The 23920-nt window shown below is 43.6% G+C and overlaps 1 protein-coding gene across 3 annotated transcripts in view; it reads right to left on the minus strand.

The window, feature by feature from the left end:
* Positions 1-3576: 3576 nt before the first annotated feature.
* The window catches only part of LOC139368871 (uridine-cytidine kinase 1-like 1b), a 56796-nt gene continuing 36452 nt past the window's right edge, over positions 3577-23920 (minus strand). For 2 of the 3 annotated variants that reach the window (XM_071108317.1, XM_071108315.1), the window contains exons 4-15: positions 23237-23407; positions 20991-21062; positions 18962-19151; positions 18572-18633; positions 16244-16263; positions 10256-10354; positions 7276-7369; positions 6651-6713; positions 6179-6301; positions 5919-6026; positions 4333-4489; positions 3577-4237 (exon numbers count right to left, since the gene is read on the minus strand). In XM_071108317.1, coding sequence (XP_070964418.1) covers positions 4158-4237; positions 4333-4489; positions 5919-6026; positions 6179-6301; positions 6651-6713; positions 7276-7369; positions 10256-10354; positions 16244-16263; positions 18572-18633; positions 18962-19151; positions 20991-21062; positions 23237-23407 — 1239 coding nt within the window. In that variant the 3' untranslated portion in view covers positions 3577-4157. Of the gene's footprint in view, positions 4238-4332; positions 4490-5918; positions 6027-6178; positions 6302-6650; positions 6714-7275; positions 7370-10255; positions 10355-16243; positions 16264-17630; positions 17648-18571; positions 18634-18961; positions 19152-20990; positions 21063-23236; positions 23408-23920 lie in introns of all 3 variants that reach the window. The other variant, XM_071108316.1, reaches the window with a different exon arrangement.

Consider the following 23920-nt stretch of genomic DNA (forward strand, 5'->3'; position numbering starts at 1 on the left):
TGCATCATCTTGTTCTGGATCTGCTCTGATCCAGTCTGATCTGGTCTGGACCAGTCTGGTTTGGTCTGGACCAGTCTGATCTGGTCTGGACCAGTCTGATCTGGTCTGGACCAGTCTGGTCTGGTCTGGACCAGTCTGGATCTGCTCTGATCCAGTCTGATCTGCTCTGATCCAGTCTGATCTGGTCTGGACCCATCTGATCTGGTTTGGACCAGTCTGATCTAGTCTGGACCAGTCTGGTTTGGTCTGATCCAGTCTGATCTGGTCTGGACCAGTCTGATCTGGTCTGGACCAGTCTGGTTTGGTCTGGACCAGTCTGATCTGCTCTGGACCAGTCTGATCTGGTCTGGACCAGTCTGATCTGGTCTGGACCAGTCTGGATCTGCTCTGATCCAGTCTGATCTGCTCTGATCCAGTCTGATCTGGTCTGGACCCATCTGATCTGGTTTGGACCAGTCTGATCTAGTCTGGACCAGTCTGGGCCGGTCTAAGCACAGTAAAGACGTTGCTAGTTTTTCTGCTTTTCTTCGCAGTACTGGGACAATGTGAGACAGTGTTTCATGGGCTGACGAACCTGAGATTGAGTTTAAAGTCACCATTCTCAAGTTGGACAGTCCTGGAAAGCACCGCTCCAGATACTTCCTTGGAGATGCATGGTGCAACTGGTCCAAACTAGGTCCAAACGGGGCTCTAGAAACCAGCCATGGTGGTGCATCTGGTCCAGTTGCAGTAGGGAGAAAATCTGTTCTGTTAGTCTACATTTGAACCGTTTTTGAATTGCAGTCTTTGAGCTATTCAAATGAGACTTTTGATAGGCTTCTTCAGGTGTATACAGTCCTTCACACCTTTCAGGGGAAAGACATCTATTGACAGACAGACCAACACACAGGCAGACATTACCATTGGTATATGTCTCTATTATGCAGAGACATTTTGTATTGGAGGAGAAAGGATAGGTTGGAAGAGAGGCCCTGGGTCTTTGTACATTAAAACCACTCAGAGGACAAATTAAAGTATTGTCTGTTCAAGCCTAATGCACTCACTGGCTCTCACAACAACACAAACACAAGTCACCGAACCCTGGCCTGACCATGATAGGGGCGCGGTGCAAGTTACATCTGTGTTTTATTAACACACACTTACATAGCCTACACACACCTTCATGAGCACACAAAACACAGAAACACATTCATAGCCTACACACACATCCATGAACACACAAAACACAGAAACACATTCATAGCCTACACACACCTCCATGAACACACAAAACACAGAAACAACACAGTAGGAGATTCTTACTGCTGCTGTCCCATGCACCATCTTGTTCTGGATCTGCTCTGATCCAGTCTAGACCAGTCTGGTCTGGACCAGTCTAATCTGATCTGGACCAGTCTGATCTGATCTGGACCAGTCTAATCTGGTCTGGACCAGTCTAATCTGGTCTGGACCAGGCTGGGCCGGTCTAAGCACAATAAAGACGTTGCTTTTCTTCGCAGTACTGGGCCAATGTGAGACAGTGTTTCATGGGCTGACGAACCGGAGTTTGAGGACAAATTAAAGTCTTGTCTGTTCAAGCAGAAAAACACAAACACATTCATAGCCTACACACACCTCCATGAACACACAAAACACAGAAATACATTCATAGCCTACACACACCTCCATGAACACACAAAACACAGAAACACATTCATAGCCTACACACACCTCCATGAACACACAAAACACAGAAACACATTCATAGCCTACACACACCATGAACACACAAAACAGAGAAACACACAAACAGAAAATACTCTATCCTCTGTCATTCTGGCTCTTTCTACCTTTCAAACTATTCAGAAATATCTAGGTGTATAAATAATTTACTTTGTGGGATGCATCAGCATTACTGAACACCGTCTCAGACTCAGACCGCACCACTTTAGCATTAGACACCCAGATACAAACACCCTGCCAGCGAACACATTAACCAAACAAACAACAATCCTACAAGTCAGTCTGTTTGTTTCCCCCTGCGTTCCCTTTTATAGCAAAAGGAGAAACAAGGTAAGAGTGCCAAGTCAAGCCTGTAAGACGGCTTTGAGACTCCCCACTCCCTACTTACCCACGTGGCAGATCTTCTTACTCCTGGATCCCGACAGCTACCCCATAAAACCATCTACAGACTTCACTAGTAGTCACTATGCTACTCATCTCATAAACGTTTTATTCGCTTACTGTCCTGTCTTTTCAACTCTTGTCACAGCAAAAATCTGCACCTACAAAGGGCAATGGTAAGCCTATACTTTGAGTGTGAAATAAACCAGCAGGTTCGCGTTTGAATGCAAAGGCTAGAATGAGACCAACAGGTTACAGTTGAAGACTAGATTCACAGGGTAGCTAGAGGTCTTATAGCTACCCTGCTACTGCATTTGTGACCTCATCAGGCTCCTGTACTGCCAGTGGGGACACAAAGCACCCGCCAAATACTCACACACAGACAAACACACCTCTTTCCTGTTTGTGACTGGTGCTGGTTGTGATACATTTTCCATTACATCTCAATAGATGCTGTATGGTAAAAACCTATAATCTACACAAATAAATAATTACACATTACACAACGCCATATTTAAGCTATAGTACTGGTATGTATATGGTTTATTTGATTGTGGTCTGCAGAATCATGAAACCATTATGTGACAAAGTTTTAAAAGCTCAGATCAAGCTTAAATTCAATTTAATTTCCATAAATAAATTTAAATGTAGAGTAAAATTCAAAACACATTCCATTTCAAACCCTCCAAAAACTGAATGATGTAGGCTAATTATTAGCCCATGCAACCTTTAAAATTCCCAAATGTAATAACCTGATCAGAAATAAAGAGAATTTCATAAAGCTCTTAAATCTCTTCTAGGAATAATATTAACCTACACAATGTTGCGCCATATGTCAGACAGCCCTACCTTGCAACCCTGGCGTGAGAGTTTTACCTCTGCAGCGGACAGGTGTCTTGGTGACTGTCCTCACAACCATGATCCATCTTTCCAGGGCACCGCGGTAGCGCTCATTAGAACTGCAGGCCTATTCTGAATTGTAAAACTTTTTTGTTTAATAGCCCAGTAGCCCACCGTTTAAGTCAGTGTCATCCTATTTTTACCCCACCGCCTTCTTGGTGTCAGCGGTGGGTTAGTGATGAAAGTGATGGAAGATATCAAGGTTAGTTTCCATGAGAAGAGGACAACCACCATATCCTTCCTGTACATTTTCTCCGTCTCTCTCGTCTCTATGTTGCAGACAAAGCACAAATTAAAGGTGGTGTAGCCTACGCCGATGTCACTAGGAAACATTAAGCATGACAACAATAGTTGTAAGGCCTCATTATGATAGGCAGCATAGGCCCAGAATCATACGCAGACAGAGGAAACTTCATGAATAAAGTGCTGATGTTTAAGGGCAATGAAAGCGGTCAAGGCTAACCGAGCTGCGGGTCATGGGTGGAGGAGCCACTCACAGGTAGACTAGCAGGTAGATCAGGATGTGGGAGTATATTTAGGCCTTGCTGTGAAAAGAGGACTAAGTGTTAACAATTTGCAAGACTGTGGTTTGGTCAGTAGCTACAAAGCAGAGAAGAGGGGAAACCAGAGAGTTAAAAAGTTACGCCTACACAATTTTCCGGTAAAGTGTTCCTTGAAAGAAGGCACCTTCTATGAGCAGAGAGAATGAACAATATGGCTGTGTATTTTTTGGATTGCATTCTGAAAGGTTAATAATTAAGCTCTGAGAAAGAAATAAAAAAGTGTGTTTTGCAATTAGCTCTTATTGAATGTGGGTCACCCTCAAAAAACATAATTCAAACAACCAAAAATAGAACATTTTACAAACAAACATTCACATTACAAAAAGTACTACATTTACTATTACAACTTTCCCACAACAGCATTGGCATAAAACTCAAATAGAAATATACAAAAACTGTCCTTTGTAAATCTTTGACTAATTTTCTGTATCTCAGTGAAATTCAAGGTGCTCTAGTACTCCAGGGTGTCTTCTTTGGTCCCCAGAATAAGGGGGTGTACGTAGCTGCCCAGTGGGGTAAAAAGCACATTCCTCAATCATCCTCCAAACGGTGCTCCCCTGAATCATTCAAATGGGTCTGCCCATTGTCCCATCAGTAACTGGGCTCATCCATCTCCTCATCGCTCCATTCTGGGGGTGCGTCCGTGCCAAAGTACCGGTCACCGAAATTTCCTTCACACAAGGGACAAAGAATAGTAGAGATTAGAGTTTGAAGCAGAGCATGCACACGTGCGCGCAGACACACTCACGGAAACTGCCTTTCTCACCTATGCCGGGTATGATGTGGAAGAGGTCGTTGACCTTCTTGTCGACGGCGGTGGTGATGATTTGGACCTGAGGGAAGGCGTAGGCCACAGAGTGAACCCCCATCTCAGCCATCAGAAGAGACACCAACAGGATCTTATCCTCCTGGACATCATGGTCCTACACAAGACACAGACACGGAGAGAGATGCATCATCAGATTCCATCAGAATCACCTACCAGTAGGACTCGTACGGCCATCATGGCAGCAGCCCCAGTAGACACGGTGCAGTCTATCAGAATCACCTACCAGTAGGACTCGTACGTATGGCCATCATGGCAGCAGCCCCAGTACACACGGTGCAGTCCATCAGAATCACCTACCAGTAGGACTCGTACGTATGGCCATCATGGCAGCAGCTCCAGTACACACGGTGCAGTCCATCAGAATCACCTACCAGTAGGACTCGTACGGCCATCATGGCAGCAGCCCCAGTAGACACGGTGCAGTCCATCAGAATCACCTACCAGTAGGACTTGTACGTATGGCCATCATGCCAGCAGCCCCAGTACACACGGTGCAGTCCATCAGAATCACCTACCAGTAGGACTCGTACGGCCATCATGGCAGCAGCCCCAGTAGACATGGTGCAGTCCATCAGAATCACCTGCCAGTAGGACTCGTACGTATGGCCATCATGGCAGCAGCCCCAGTACACACGGTTCAGTCCATCAGAATCACCTACCAGTAGGACTCGTACGGCCATCATGGCAGCAGCCCCAGTACACATGGTGCAGTCCATCAGAATCAACTACCAGTAGGACTTGTACGGCCATCATGCCAGCAGGCCCAGTACACACGGTGCAGTCCATCAGAATCACCTGCCAGTAGGACTCGTACGTATGGCCATCATGGCAGCAGCCCCAGTAGACACGGTGCAGTCCATCAGAATCACCTACCAGTAGGACTCGTACGTATGGCCATCATGGCAGCAGCCTCAGTACACACGGTGCAGTCCATCAGAATTACCTACCAGTAGGACTCGTACGGCCATCATGGCAGCAGTCCCAGTAGACACGGTGCAGTCCATCAGAATCACCTACCAGTAGGACTCGTACGTATGGCCATCATGGCAGCAGCCCCGGTAGACACGGTGCAGTCTATCAGAATCACCTACCAGTAGGACTCGTACGGCCATCATGGCAGCAGCCCCAGTACAAACGGTGCAGTCCATCAGAATCACCTACCAGTAGGACTCGTACGTATGGCCATCATGGCAGCAGCCCCAGTACACACGGTGCAGTCCATCAGAATTACCTACCAGTAGGACTCGTACGGCCATCATGGCAGCAGTCCCAGTAGACACGGTGCAGTCCATCAGAATCACCTACCAGTAGGACTCGTACGGCCATCATGCCAGCAGCCCCAGTACAAACGGTGCAGTCCATCAGAATCACCTACCAGTAGGACTCGTACGTATGGCCATCATGGCAGCAGCCCCAGTAGACACGGTGCAGTCCATCAGAATTACCTACCAGTAGGACTCGTACGTATGGCCATCATGGCAGCAGCTCCAGTAGACACGGTGCAGTCCATCAGAATCACCTACCAGTAGGACTCGTACGGCCATCATGGCAGCAGCCCCAGTAGACACGGTGCAGTCCATCAGAATCACATGGTCCTCACCAATGTCCTTAGGCAGACGCAGATAATGCAGCTGAGAGAGAGGGAGGGACAGGGAGGAAAGAGGGGATGAAGGGAAGAATGAAAGACAGACAAAAAGGCTATAACTATGCCTCCAACTTTTCCCTGGTCAGGTCCTGCAGTCCTACTTAAAGCTTCAAGCATGTGTGTTCTCCAGATCCATACCTCTGGTTCTCCTGTGTCCTGGTTGGTCTGGATCAGGATCTTACCGATGCGGACATCTTTACACACCGCCCGGAGAGCTGGCTCCATGGTCTCTCCTGCTCGCAGGATGGACACTCCAGTGATCTATGGAAAACCAGAAGAGAAACCAGGTTCATGGATTTCGAACATACTGACTGACAACTGAGTACAGTACATTTAACAACAAGAACATGACAGCAGTAATACCATACTGTTCATCATGACAACACTGGCTGATAAATACACAGGACTGAGTTAACATCTAATAACAGATTGAAATGTGCTATTATATAAAGCTAATTTGAATCACACAGATTGAGTTTTCTGATCAGAGGGAACTAGCCGGCTGAAATGGAGAGATAGAAACAAGTGAACAGGAAGGAGAAAGTGAGAGAGAGAAAGTGAGAGAGATGGATAGAAAAACAGGCAGGAAGAAAAAGAAAGCTCAACTCACCCTCTTCCCGTGGAAAGTCCTGCCTTCATAGTCCTCTCCCTGCGGTGTTTGAACTATATGGCTCTGTGGAATGAGAGAGAGAGAGAGAGAGAGAGAGAGAGAGAGAGAGAGAGAGAGAGGAGGATAAACTTATGAGTACAGACCTCAAGACAACGAACCCATGGTGCATGTCCAGTTGGCCACACTAAACAATCAATAAAACACTTATTTACTCCAACAGCTCTAGCTGTAGTGGGTGGTACATACACAGTGTACTGTAGTTGCTGTGCGATTCAAGTGATATGGTGTGTTTGTGCAGTCGCGGTATGTGTGTGTCTTTTTGGTTTTATAGTGAGAACTTTCCACTGCGGTGGATTGACAGTTTCCATACTCCAGAGGCCAGACTCTCTCTTCTTTTTTTCTCTCTCGCACCATCTCGCAATCTTGACCTCTCATGCTCTTTCCATCTCTTACACTCTCTTTCCATCTTTCTTACCCCCATTTTTCCATCACTCAATTCTTCTCCCTCTATCTTTTCATCTCTTTCTAAATGAAACTACATTCAAATATGCTCTTTGGGTATGAACGTTAAGGTACAGTAGAACAGAGCAGTCTTTCTATCTCTCTGTCTCTCTGTCATACGTACCTCTGAGGGAAGAAAGGAAAGCGCTCGTTCAATCAGCAGACGCATCAGTCTCTTCGAGTAGAAGATGAACTCATCCCTGCTTGTCTCTTTGTTTCTGGGCAGAAGAAGTAGGACAGTCAGGGACCAGACAAATAAAAGACACTCAGGGACCAGACAAATAAAAGACACTCAGGGACCAGACAAATAAAAAACCCTCAGGGACCATACAGATAAAAGACAGTCAGGGACCAGACAAATAAAAGACAGTCAGAGACCAGACAGATAGAAGGAATTCAGGGTCCAGACAGATAAAAGACAGTCAGGGACCAGACAAATAAAAGACAGTCAGAGACCAGACAGATAGAAGGAATTCAGGGTCCAGACAGATAAAAGACAGTCAGGGACCAGACAAATAAAAATCAGTCTGGGACCAGACAGATAAAAGACAGTCAGGGACCAGACAGATAGAAGGAATTCAGGGTCCAGACAGATAAAAGACAGTCAGGGACCAGACAGATAGAAGGAATTCAGGGTCCAGACAGATCAAAAACAGTCAGGGACCAGACAAATAAAAGACAGTCAGAGACCAGACAAATAAAAATCAGTCTGGGACCAGACAGATAAAAGACAGTCAGGGACCAGACAGATAGAAGGAATTCAGGGTCCAGACAGATAAAAGACAGTCAGGGACCAGACAAATAAAAATAAGTCTGGGACCAGACAGATAAAAGGCAGTCAGGGACCAGACAGATAAAAGACAGTCAGGGACCCTACAGATAAAAGACAGTCAGAGACCCTACAGATAAAAGAGAGTCAGGGACCAGACAGATAAAAGACAGTCAGAGACCCTACAGATAAAAGAGAGTCAGGGACCAGACAGATAAAAGGAATTCAGGGTCCAGACAGATAAAAGACAGTCAGGGACCAGACAAATAAAAAACTGTCAAGGACAAGACAGATAAAAGACAGTCAGGGACCAGACAGATAAAATAGAGTCCAGGATCAGACAGATAAAAGAGAGTTCAGGATCAGACAGATAAAAGAGAGTCCAGGATCAGACAGATAAAAGACAGTCAGGGACCAGACGGATACAAGACAGTCAGGGACCAAACAGATAAAAGACAGTCAGAGACAAAACTGATAAGACGGTCAGGGACCAGACAGATAAAAGACAGTCAGGGACCAGACAGATAAAAGACGGTCAGGGGGCAGACAGATGAGACAGTCAGAGACCATACAGATAAAAGACGGTCAGGGGGCAGACAGATGAAACAGTCAGTGGCCAGACATATAAAAGAGAGTCAGGGACCAGACAGATAAAAAACGGTCAGGGACCAGACAGATAAAAGACAGTCAGGGACCAGACAGATAAAAAAAACTGTCAAGGACCAGACAGATAAAAGACAGTCAGGGACCAGACGGATAAAAGACAGTCAGGGACCAGACAGATAAAATAGAGTCCAGGATCAGACAGATAAAAGAGAGTTCAGGATCAGACAGATAAAAGACAGTCAGGAACCAGACTAATGCAAGACAGTCAGGGGCCAGACAAAAAAAAAATAGACACTACGGGCCATGTAGTTGCACTCAACCCACATTGTGGAAGTGAATGCTTGCTACAGTATGTTTATGCTCTGACCTACCTGTGTTATTATCTGACTCTAGATCAGTTGGTTTATTGAGTAGTGTGTAGTGCAGTGGTTATTACTGATACCTGATGATGGTGTGCATCCCATGACCTGGGCTGTGTTAGTAAAATACCTGACTAGTATTATAGTGGGTCGTTCTACATTAGTTCTAGAGGTAGTTATACTAGTAGTACAGTGGGTCCTTCTACATTAGTTCTAGAGGTAGTAGTTATACTAGTAGTATAGTGGGACGTTCTACATTAGTTCTAGAGGTAGTTCTACTAGTAGTATAGTGGGTTGTTCTACATTAGTTCTAGAGGTAGTAGTTATACTAGAAGTATAGTGGGACGTTCTACATTAGTTCTAGAGGTAGTAGTTATACTAGTAGTACTGTGGGTCGTTCTACATTAATTCTAGAGGTAGTTATACTAGTAGTACAGTGGGTCATTCTACATTAGTACTAGACATAGCTATATTAGCAGTATAGTGGGTCGTTCTACATTAGTTCTAGAGGTAGTTCTACTAGTAGTATAGTGGGTTGGTCTACATTAGTTCTAGAGGTAGTTCTACTAGTAGTATAGTGGGTTGTTCTATATTAGTTCTAGAGGTAGGTTTTCTACTAGTATTATAGTGGGTCGTTCTACATTAGTTCTAGAGGTAGTTATACTAGTAGTATACTGGGTTGTTCTATATTAGTTCTAAGGGTAGTTATACTAGCAGTACAGTGGGTCATTCTACATTAGTTTTAGAGATAGTAGTTATACTAGTAGTACAGTGGGTTGTTCTACATTAGTTCTAGAGGTAGTTCTACTAGTAGTATAGTGGTCATTCTACATTAGTTATAGAGGTAGTAGTTATACTAGTAGTATATTGGGCCGTTCTACATTAGTTATAGAGGTAGTTCTACTAGTAGTATAGTGGTCATTCTACATTAGTTCTAGAGGTAGTAGTTATACTAGTAGTATAGTGGGTCGTTCTACATTAGTTCTAGAGGCAGTTCTACTAGTAGTATAGTGGGTCTTTCTACATTAGTTCTAGAGGTAGTAGTTATACTAGTAGTACAGTGGGTTGTTCTACATTCGTTCTAGAGGTAGTAGTTATACTAGTAGTACAGTGGGTCGTTATACATTAGTTCTAGAGGTAGTTATACTAGTAGTATAGTGGGTCATTCTACATTAGTTCTAGAGGTAGTTATACTAGTAGTATAGTGAGTCATTCTACATTAGTTCAAGAGGTAGTCGTTTTACAGTATCCAGTGTGTATACAGTATGCAGTGTGTATACAGTATGCAGCGTGTATACAGTATGTACCGTGTATACAGTATGCAGTGTGTATACAGTATGCAGTGTGTATACAGTATGCAGTGTGTATACCTTATTATGGTGTGCATTCCCCTGACCTGGGGTGTACTCTCCAGAACACTCAGGGTCTGGGGGAGGGGCTGGGCCTGGTGGGCAGAGGCAAGGGCCGCCCTGTAACCATAGCAACCAGGAAAATAAAGGGCGAGTGGATGTAAGAGCACTGGAATAGGCGGCAGGGTGCATACATACAGTCACAGGCTTGAAACACACACATACACAATAAGCAGACACCAGCGCACACACACCCACGCACACACATACACACACATATCTTAAACAGTATTCATCACACTGGTGTTAATATTGATTAGTGGGTAGTAGAATTCTAAAAAACACACAATATAAACACACTAGATTAAAATAGGCAGAGCAGATACAGGTCAGTTAACATCACTGAACCGATACTGTACTGTCTGTTTTAGTGGGATTATACAACAGCTTTAAGAGACAATCACAGAGAGCGTTTGACGATTTTAGCTACTGTTTTGGTCTCAATGCAGTTAGATTCTACAGTGAGTGCTGAAAGACTAATTCATTCAACAACTAATTCATTCAACATTGATCAATGTGCAATAAATGAAAGTGAAACTCGTCAGGAAACGTTGGATCAAGTGTCCTTCGGTACTAATGGTGGTGTAAACACAGTGATTTGGTTCTGATTAATTTGAGACTCTCAACACGTAATCTGAGGAACATGAAGAAAGCTGTGTTCTCTTAGTGTTGTTATAATCCCATGTGATTCATGGGATTACCCACATACAAACACAAACACACGTTTTGTTATTCTATCCATGTGGGGATCTAAAATGAATTTCCATTTCAAATCCTATTTCCCCTAACCCTTCACACTAACCCTTATCCTTACCACAACCTTAACCCTTCACACTAACCCCTATCCTTACCATAACCTTAACCCTTCACACTAACCCTTATCCTTACCATAACCTTAACCCTTCACACTAACCCTTATCCTTACCACAACCTTAACCCTTCACACTAACCCCTATCCTTACCATAACCTTAACCCTTCACACTAACCCTTATCCTTACCATAACCTTAACCCTTCACACTAACCCTTATCCTTACCATAACCTTAACACTTCACACTAACCCTTATCCTTACCATAACCTTAACAATTCACACTAACCATTATCCTTACCATAACCTTAACCCTTCACACTAACCCTTATCCTTACCATAACCTTAACCCTTCACACTAACCCTTACCCTTACCATAACCTTAACCCTTCACACTAACCCTTATCCTTACCATAACCTTAACCCTTCATACTAACCATAACCTTAACCCTTCACACTAACCCTTATCCTTACCATAACCTTAACCCTTCACACTAACCCCTATCCTTACCATAACCTTAACCCTTCACACTAACCCTTATCCTTATCCTTACCATAACCTTAACCCTTCACACTAACCCCTATCCTTACCATAACCTTAACCCTTCACACTAACCCTTATCCTTACCATAACCTTAACCCTTCACACTAACCCTTATCCTTACCATAACCTTAACACTTCACACTAACCCTTATCCTTACCATAACCTTAACAATTCACACTAACCCTTATCCTTACCATAACCTTAACCCTTCATACTAACCATAACCTTAACCCTTCACACTAACCCTTATCCTTACCATAACCTTAACCCTTCACACTAACCCTTATCCTTACCACAACCTTAACCCTTCACACTAACCCCTATCCTTACCATAACCTTAACCCTTCACACTAACCCTTATCCTTACCATAACCTTAACCCTTCACACTAACCCCTATCCTTACCATAACCTTAACCCTTCACACTAACCCTTATCCTTATCCATATCATAACCTTAACCCTTCACACTAACCCCTATCCTTACCATAACCTTAACCCTTCACACTAACCCTTATCCTTACCATAACCTTAACCCTTCACACTAACCCTTATCCTTACCATAACCTTAACACTTCACACTAACCCTTATCCTTACCATAACCTTAACAATTCACACTAACCATTATCCTTACCATAACCTTAACCCTTCACACTAACCCTTATCCTTACCATAACCTTAACCCTTCACACTAACCCTTACCCTTACCATAACCTTAACCCTTCACACTAACCCTTATCCTTACCATAACCTTAACCCTTCATACTAACCATAACCTTAACCCTTCACACTAACCCTTATCCTTACCATAACCTTAACCCTTCACACTAACCCCTATCCTTACCATAACCTTAACCCTTCACACTAACCCTTATCCTTATCCTTACCATAACCTTAACCCTTCACACTAACCCCTATCCTTACCATAACCTTAACCCTTCACAATAACCCTTATCCATACCATAACCTTAACCCTTCACACTAACCCTTATCCTTACCATAACCTTAACAATTCACACTAACCATTATCCTTACCATAACCTTAACCCTTCACACTAACCCTTATCCTTACCATAACCTTAACCCTTCACACTAACCCTTACCCTTACCATAACCTTAACCCTTCACACTAACCCTTATCCTTACCATAACCTTAACCCTTCATACTAACCATAACCTTAACCCTTCACACTAACCCTTATCCTTACCATAACCTTAACCCTTCACACTAACCCTTATCCTTACCATAACCTTAACCCTTCACACTAACCCTTATCCTTACCATAACCTTAACCCTTCACACTAACCCTTATCCTTACCATAACCTTAACCCTTCACACTAACCCTTATCCTTACCATAACCTTAACCCTTCATACTAACCATAACCTTAACCCTTCACACTAACCCATATCCTTACCATAACCTAAACCCTTCACACTCACCTTTATCCTTACCATAACCTTAACCCTTCACACTAACCCTTACCATAACCTTAACCCTTCACATTAACCCTTATCCTTACCTTAACCTTAACCCTTCACACTAACCTTTATCCTTACCATAACCTTAACCCTTCACACTAACCCTTATCCTTACCATAACCTTAACCCTTCATACTAACCATAACCTTAACCCTTCACACTAACCCTTATCCTTACCATAACCTTAACCCTTCACACTAACCTTTATCCTTACCATAACCTTAACCCTTCACACTAAACCTTATCCTTACCATAACCTTAACCCTTCACACTAACCCTTATTCTTACCATAACCTTAACCCTTCACACTAACCCTTATCCTTACCATAACCTTAACCCTTCACACTAACCCTTATCCTTACCATAACCTTAACCCTTCACACTAACCCTTATCCTTACCATAACCTTAACCCTTCATACTAACCATAACCTTAACCCTTCACACTAACCCTTATCCTTACCATAACCTAAACCCTTCACACTCACCCTTATCCTTACCATAACCTTAACCCAAACCATTAAACCTTATCCTTACCATAACCTTAACCCTTCACAATAACCCTTACCATAACCTTAACCCTTCACACTAAGCCTTATCCTTACCATAACCTTAACCCTTCACACTAACCCTTATCCTTACCATAACCTTAACCCTTCATACTAACCATAACTATAACCCTTCACACTAACCCTTATCCTTACCATAACCTTAACCCTTCATACTAACCAAAACGTTAAACCTTCACACTAACCCTTATCCTTACCATAACCTTAACCCTTCACACTAACCTTTATCCTTACCATAACCTTAACCCTTCACACTAACCTTATCCTTACCATAACCTTAACCCTTCACACTAACCCTTATTCTTACCATAACATTAACCCTTCACACTAACCCTTATCCTTACCACAACCTTAACCCTTCATACTAACCCTTATCCTTACCACAACCTTAACCCTTCACACTAACCCTTATCCTTACCATAACCTTAACCCTTCACACTAACCCTTACCATAACCTTAACTCTTCACATTAACCCTTATCCTTACCTTAACCTTTCACACTCACCCTTATCCTTACCATAACCTTAACCCTTCACACTAACCCTTATCCTTACCATAACCTTAACCCTTCACACTAACCCTTATCCTTACCATAACCTTAACCCTTCACACTAACCCTTATCCTTACCATAACCTTAACCCTTCATACTAACCACAACCTTAACCCTTCACACTAACCCTTACCATAACCTTAACCCTTCACATTAACCCTTATCCTTACCTTAACCTTAACCCTTCACACTAACCCTTATCCTTACCATAACCTTAACCCGTCACACTAACCCTTATCCTTACCATAACCTAACCCCTTCACACTAACCCTTATCCTTACCATAACCTTAACCCTTCACACTAACCCTTATCCTTACCACAACCTTAACCCTTCACACTAACCCTCATCCTTACCATAACCTTAACCCTTCACACTAACCCTTATTCTTACCATAACCTTAACCCTTCACACTAACCCTTATCCTTACCATAACCCTTCACACTAACCCTTATCCTTACCATAACCGTAACCCTTCACACTAACCCTTATCCTTACCATAACCTTAACCCTTCACACTAACCCTTATCCTTACCATAACCTTAACCCTTCACACTAACCCCTATCCTTACCATAACCTTAACCCTTCACACTAACCCTTATCCGTACCATAACCTTAACCCTTCACACTAACCCTTATCCTTACCATAACCTTAACCCGTCACACTAACCCTTATCCTTACCATAACCTAACCCCTTCACACTAACCCTTATCCTTACCATAACCTTAACCCTTCACACTAACCCTTACCCTTACCACAACCTTAACCCTTCACACTAACCCTTATCCTTACCATAACCTTCACCCTTCACACTAACCCTTATCCTTACCATAACCTTAACCCTTCATACTAACCCTTATCCTTACCATAACCTTAACCCTTCACACTAACCCTTATCCTTACCATAACCTTAACCCTTCACACTAACCCTTATCCTTACCACAACCTTAACCCTTCATACTAACCCTTATCCTTACCATAACCTTCACCCTTCACACTCACCCTTATCCTTACCACAACCTTAACCCAAACCACTAACCCTTATCCTTACCACAACCTTAACCCAAACCACTAACCCTTATCCTTACCACAACCTTAACCCTTCACACTAACCCTTACCCTTACCATAACCTTAACCCAAACCACTAACCCTTATCCTTACCATAACCTTAACCCAAACCACTAACCCTTAACCCTAATTGTAACTCTAACCCTAGACCTAACCCCTAAACTTAAAATAGACTTTGTCCTCATGGGGATGTGGAAAATGTCCCCACTAGAATGTTCATTGTTTTACTATCCTTGTGGGGACTTTGGGGCATTTTAGGTCCACGCAAGGATAAAAGAACCAACCAACCCACACACACCCACACCAACTCAAAGAAAGCACAACTACTCAATTCAGATCAACACAGGCTGATTCAAAGAAAAAACAATCAAACTAGGTTTTGGACTAGAATCTGACTTTAAAACATACAACACAATGAGTTCTGGGCTGCGTTCAGTACAAAGAGACGTAATGCAATTTTCAACTAAATGGAAACAGTGCTGTGCTGAACAACCAGTTGAAAAACGGGGAGTGGTTGGGTTGGTGGTTGGGGAATGCTATCAGCATGGCCGCTGCCCTTTAAATACGTCACTTATTGCTTCAAGCCACATCCCACCACACCCACCAAACGGAGCAAACGTCCCTCAAAGTCTGTTCAAGAACGTTGAAGAGCACTTTGGGGAAACGTGTCGTTCAGTACAAGCGCAACGTTACGCAACGCAGCAAATGTTTAAGCAAACTGAACAAACCCCTGGTCGTGCCAAAGATTAGAATTGAGGTCATGCAAGCTTTTGAGTTGAGTTGTATCACATTAAATCCCCACACTTTGAGATACAAAGACCAAGCTGTGATACCATTTCACTCTCTAAAAACAAAACTCATATGGGATACCGAACTTTAAAAGAAAGAAAATGCAAACACAGATAAATCATAAGCAAATCTGCTCACATATCCCAGCGCAGTTTCCTCTATGGAGAGAAGAGGGTTTGGACGAAACATAACGACACACACCGACAGAGACACACAACGACAGAGACACACAACGACAGAGACACACAACGACAGAGACACACAACGACAGAGACACACAACGACAGAGACACACAACGACAGAGACACACAACGACAGAGACACACAACGACAGAGACACACAACGACGACAACAGAAAAGAGGAAGAAAATAAAAGAAACAGACAACATCGGGTAAATAAAGGGATGGATAAAGATATGATCATGTGATACAGTGATGTGTTTGACAGCTGAATCCGCTGTGAGCAATCCTCACAATTCCTTAGACCAAGACAAATTGCTATACAAGGTTGCAAAATAGTATTTTTCATGAACTTACAAATAATAGTTCAACTCGGTTCGCCCACTCAGTAACAATGGTCACTACTATTCCGTCAGCGGTTGTGGCATTGTGTGTCGTGTGTACACGTGGGCTGCTCTCAGGGTGGCTTCAGCTGTCACACCTACACTGTGTCTCTGCAGTACAGAGGTAAAGCACAGAGGTACGACTCACAGCTCAAAGGCCCTGATACATCCTGTGTCTAAAGACAGACACAAAACACACTTCCTCTCTCTCTCGCTCTGATCTGTTGTGGCCGACATACTCAATGGAAAAACTCAGCTTTTAATAATAGATATAGAAAACAGAGGTTTTAGATTGTGTGACAATAACGGTCTTTCTCTATCTCACACTCTTCCTCTCTCTCTCTCTCTGGAGCTGAGAGGAGGGGTCAGTGAAAATGTCTCAGTAGATTATTGTTAGACACAGAATGCAGCGGGTGGTTGTGTGTGAGCCATCATGTATGTAAGGTAGAGGAAAAAACAACATCCTCCAATCAACTGCCTGCTGCACATAGAAGCGTTATAAACACAGAAGTGACGTGTGGCGTGTCTGTCAAAGGGAAGAGAGTCTCTCAAATCTCACTCAAAGCTGTTTTTGTACCGCATGCTTTAACAGCGTATGTGGTGTCACACGTGGTGACATGCCAATTACTATTGCTACCTGTAATGGAAGACTCATTTCCCATAGATGCTGATACATCCTTCACTGTACTGGATGAGTCGTTGACAAGGTGGGCTCCTGGGGATGATTCTGTGTAACAGCAGCAAGCAGTTGGAGAGTGAGGATGCTGGCTTCGTGGCTTCGATGTAGAAGTTGCCGTAACCATATCTGGGAACAGATAAGGATATCTGACCCTGTATCAGTGATTTAGGGCAACTTCTACATACTCATGTTTTGTGACCCCCCCTTCTGGCCCTCCATCTGGGAACTGGGGTGTGGGGGAGAGGGGTTCGGCGGTACAGTAAAGACGTGTGCTACTCTACCTGACGCTGAGCTCACGCTGTGTGATGGAGGGATAGAGGGAGGAGTTGGAGGGATGGAAGGAGGAGTATGAGAGTCCGTGTGCAGGTGGGGCAAGGTCAATAGTACCGTGTCAAATAGGTAACACCACAATAACAACACATGCCTTCATTGGTAACGGGGGGTGGAAGCGATACCACTTCAATTTGTTCAACTTTAGGCGATGAACTGAAATTCCATTTTAGGAACAGAAAACATTTATTTTAATTTGTGAACTGGAATTTCATTTCCGTCGCCTGAATTGATATAGAACTGACACACCAACCCTGCTAGCTATTAGTGCATGTACCACAAGTCACAGAGCAAAACGCCCCTGGTCATGCTTTTAAATCTATACTTCATTTAGTATATTCTTCCTTTTGTGTAATCTTTCTCAGGAAATCATGAAATGTAGAGGTATTACAGAAAATGCTTTCTTGTTCCACTAGAGGGGGAAATGGAGCTGGCATCAGTCTGGTTAGCTGGAGATCTGGCATCAGTCTGGTTAGCTGGAAAGCTGTAGATCTGGTGTCAGTCTTGTTAGCTGTAGATCTGGTATCAGTCTGGTTAGCTGTAGATCTGGTATCAGTCTGGTTAGCTGTAGATCTGGTGTCAGTCTTGTTAGCTGTAGATCTGGTATTAGTCTGGTTAGCTGTAGATCTGGTATCAGTCTGGTTAGCTGTAGATCTGGTATCAGTCTGGTTAGCTGTAGATCTGGTATCAGCCTGGTTAGCTGTAGATCTGGTATCAGTCTGGTTAGCTGTAGATCTGGTGTCAGTCTGATTAGCTGTAGATCTGGTATCAGTCTGGTTAGCTGTAGATCTGGTGTCCGTCTGGTTAGCTGTAGATCTGGTGTCAGTCTGGTTAGCTGTAGATCTGTCAAGCTGTATACAGTATAAGGAGAGATCAAGGGAGGAACTCTCACCTCCTCCAGCTGGCTGTGGACGTGCTGTACGATCAAGTCTATGGCCACCATGTTGCCTCCTCCTGCCAGTATACGACACACACAGGAAGGGGAAGTGACATTAGACAGTGATTATATTATGTTGTGTACATTATAATGGTTTAGGGGACTAAGTCTACTTTTTACGTTGTCTCCAATTGACGTCAATGCATGACTACGTCAACATTTGAGTTAAGTGGAGTTCTCCTCTGAATGTCTACATGTAAGGGAGAATATGTGTAAGCAAATGTGTGTGTGTGTGTGTGTGTGTGTGTGTGTGTGTGTGTGTGTGTGTGTGTGTGTGTGTGTGTGTGTGTGAGAGCACATGGTCATACATGTTACTTCAGTCTGTGTGCTGGTTCCGAATCTTACCGCGTGGTACCACAATGTCAGCCAGTCGCATGGTTGGCTCGATGTACTGCTCAAAGGCGGGCTTCACAAACTTATTGTACTGTTTGATGACTCCATCGATGTCCCGGCCACGCTCTGTGATGTCCCTCTGCAGCCGACGCACCAGACGGATGTCTGAGTCAGTCTCCACAAAGATCTTCATGTCCAGCAGCTGTGGGGAGGGGAGAACACACAAAATGAGAAACACACACACACACACACACACACACCATGAGAAACACACACACAATGAGAAACACACACACACACCATGAGAAACACACAAACACACCCACCATGAGAAAGACACACACCATGAGAAACACACACACACACACACACACACACACACACACACACACACACACACACACACACACACAATGGGAAACACACACACCATGAGAAACACACACACACACACCATGAGAAAGACACACACCATGAGAAACACACACACACACCATTAGAAACACACACACACACACCATTAGAAACACACAAACACACACACCATGAGAAACACACACCACTAGAAACACACACACCAAGACAAACACACACACAATGAGAAACACAGACACACAACATGAGAAACACACACACACCTTGAGAAACAAAGACACACCATGAGAAACACACACACACACACCATGAGAAACACACACACACACACACCATGAGAAACACACACACACACCATGAGAAACAAACACACACCATGAAAAACACACACACACACACACACACAAACACACACACACCATGAGAAACACACACACCGTGAGAAACACACACACACACACCATGAGAAACACACACACCAAGAGAAACACACACACACACACACCATGGGAAACACACACACACACACCATGAGAAAAACACACACCATGAGAAACACACACACACACCATGAGAAACACACACAAACACACACCATGAGAAACACACACATACACCATGAGAAACACACACACACACCTTGAGAAACACATACACCATGAGAAACACACGCACACACACCATGAGAAACACACACACACACACACACACCATGAGAAACACACACACACACACACACACACACACACACACACACACACACACACACACACACACACACACACACACACACACACACACACCATGAGAAACACACACATACACACACACACACACCATGGGAAACACACCCCATGAGAAATACACACACACACACACAGACACACACACACACAAACACACACACCATGAGAAATACACACACACACACACACAAACCATGAGAAACACACACACACACACACCATGAGAAACACACATACACACCATGAGAAACACACATACACACACACACCATGAGAAACACACACACACACACACCATGAGAAACACACACACACACCATGAGAAACACACACACACCGTGAGAGACACACACATACACACACCATGAGAAACACACACACACACACACCATGAGAAACACACACACACCATGCGAAACACACACACACACACCATGAGAAACACACACACACACACCATGAGAAACACACACCCACACCATGAGAAACACACATACACACACACCATGAGAAACACACACACAACCACCATGAGAAATACACACACCATGAGAAACACACACACACACACACCATGAGAAACACACACACACACACCCACGCACACACACGAGAAACACACACACACCATGAGAGACACACACATACTATGACAAACACACACACACTATGACAATCACACACCAAGCCAAACACACACACACAATGCCAAACACACACACCATGAGAAACACACACACACACCATGAGAGACACACACACACTATGACAAACGCATACCAAGCCAAACACACACACCATGCCAAACACACACCATGGTAAACACACACAAAGACACACACACACACAAGAGGACTCACACACATACACAAACCATGACAAACACACACTGCCAATGTACAGGGACATCTGATTCTTACCTGTAACAGTTCTTTATCTGCAAAGGCCATGATTCCCTCAAAGATGATAACACTGGCTCCATACACTGTTTTCTGAGAGGGATGAAACACGCTGTGGGTTTAGTATGATTTTGACTAGAGGTCGACCGATTATGATTTTTCAACGCCGATACTGATTAATCGGACGATTTTTATTTATTTATTTGTAATAATGACAATTACAACAATACTGAATGAACACTTATTTTAACTTAATATAATACATCAATAAAATCAATTCAGCCTCAAGTAGATAATGAAACATGTTCAATTTGGTTTAAATAATGCAAAAACAAAGTGTTGGAGAAGAACATAAAAGTGCTATGTAAGATATGCTTACATATCTTACATATATGTGCTATGTAAGAAAGCTAACGTTTCAGTTCCTTGCTCAGAACATGAGAACATATGAACGCTGGTGGTTCCTTTTAACATGAGTCTTCAATATTCCCAGGTAAGAAGTTTTAGGTTGTAGTTATTATAGGACTATTTCCCTCTATACCATTTGTATTTCATTAACCTTTGAATATTGGATGTTCTTATAGGCACTTTAATATTGCCAGTGTAACAGTATAGCTTCCGTCCCTCTCCTCGCTCCTACCTGGGCTCGAACCAGCAACACAACGACAACAGCCACCATCGAAGCAACGTTACCCATGCAGAGCAAGGGAAACAACCACTGCAAGGCTCAGAGCGAGTGACGTTTCAAACGCTATTAGCGCGCGCTAACTAGCTAGCAATTTCACTTTGGTTACACCTTGAAGTCATAAACAGTGCAATGCTTGACGCACAACGAAGAGCTGCTGGCAAAACGCACGAAAGTGCTGTTTGAATGAATGATTACGCGCCTGCTTCTGCCTACCACTGCTCAGTCAGATACAGGTATCTAAGTATGCTTGTATGCTCAGTCAGATTATAAGCAACGCAGGACACGCTAGATAATATCTAGTAATATCATCAACCATGTGTAGTTAACTATTGATTATGATTGATTGTTTTTTACAATATAAGTTTAATGCTAGCTAGCAACGTACCTTGGCTTACTGCATTCGCGTAACAGGCAGTCTCCTTGTGGAGTGCAACGAGAGAGAGGCAGGTCGTTATTGCATTGGACTAGTTAACTGTAAAGGTGCTAGATTGGATCCCCCGAGCTGACAAGGTGAAAATCTGTCGTTCTGCCCCTGAACGAGGCAGTTAACACACAGTTCCTAGGTCGTCATTGAAAATAAGAATGTGTTCTTAACTAACTTGCCTAGTTAAATAATACCGATTTCTGATTGTTATACCTGAAATCGGCACTAATTAATCGGCCATTCCGATTAATCGGTCGACCTCTAATTTTAACACTTCCAGAAGTGTAGACCTAATGTCTGTGGTGTTTTTGGTAACACGTCCACATTTCTGTGCTGTCACAATAGGTCCCTGTGCTGTTTATGTCTGGTAATGCCTATTAGTGAAACGTGACTGAGTTTCAACTCTCTATCTTCCCCCATGCTAATGCTTAACAGGGCTAATCTTCTCATAGTTATGGGATAACTATAAAACATGTCAAGACAAACATGAATGGCTGCCGCTGTGCATCTAGGATTGAATGGCAACTTAATGTCATAAAACGACTCCATAACTCCAGATGTTGAGTAATCTAGACCAAGATTACACTGCAATAACCCTACCCCAATATCTAGACCAAGATTACACTGCAATAACCCTACCCCAATATCTAGACCAACACTGCAATAACCCTACCCCAATATCTAGACCAAGATTACACTGCAATAACCCTACCCCAATATCTAGACCAAGATTACACTGCAATAACCCTACCCCAATATCTAGACCAAGATTACACTGCAATAACCCTACCCCAATATCTAGACCAAGATAACACTGCAATAACCCTACCCCAATATCTAGACCAAGATTACACTGCAATAACCCTACCCCAATATCTAGACCAAGAATACACTGCAATAACCCTACCCCAATATCTAGACCAAGATAACACTGCAATAACCCTACCCCAATATCTAGACCAAGATTACACTGCAATAACCTTACCCCAATATCTAGACCAAGATTACACTGCAATAACCCTACCCCAATATCTAGACCAAGATTACACTGCAATAACCCTACCCCAATATCTAGACCAAGAAAACACTGCAATGTGGGGGGGAGGAATTTCTCTGTGTGTGTGTGTGTGTGTGTGTGTGTGTGTGTGTTCTCACCCAGTCCTTCTGGCGTCCGTGTGTGGTGAAGTCATACACAGGGATCTTTACACTCTTGCCCAGTTTGAGTTTCCTCAGTGTGTGTGCCAGCAGGCCAAAGTCAAAGGCATCCGGGTGGTCAAAGTTGTAGTCATTACTGGCTGCCGTGACCTGCTGCTCAGGAGTCAGAACCTACACACAACATTGGATGAATATTAAAACAACTTTAAATCAGGGCCGTTTCACAAGCAGAAGGACATCCCTGAAAAATCAGTGGATGGAAGCATGAAGATAACACAGGTACACAGTCATGTGCACGTGGACGTCCATGTCCACACACTCACCCTATCGGAGTGCCTCTCAACTAAGCTTCACTAAATTTAGGGGAGACGAGAATGCTGTGTCCCTCCTGTGAGGACTGTGCCAGAAGGTGTGTGTGTGTGTGTGTGTGTGTGTGTGTGTGTGTGTGTGTGCAAGCGCATGCACATTGCACTGGACCGTAGCCAGCCCTTTCAAATTCGAGCCCTGGTATTTGGAATTCTCCTACCCCCTCCTCTCGTGGCTCCATCATAAGCACTTTATAAGTAACAGTGTCATAGAAATCCAGCCACTCCAGGGCTTCTCCAGAACCAAGATTGGCCTGGGAAGCCAGAATGAGAGGTGTGATATCTCACAGTGGATATCCATTCATATGGAGTGAGCAGG

This window comes from Oncorhynchus clarkii, chromosome 16, assembly GCF_045791955.1.
Source record: "Oncorhynchus clarkii lewisi isolate Uvic-CL-2024 chromosome 16, UVic_Ocla_1.0, whole genome shotgun sequence".
NCBI classification, from domain to species: domain Eukaryota; kingdom Metazoa; phylum Chordata; class Actinopteri; order Salmoniformes; family Salmonidae; genus Oncorhynchus; species Oncorhynchus clarkii.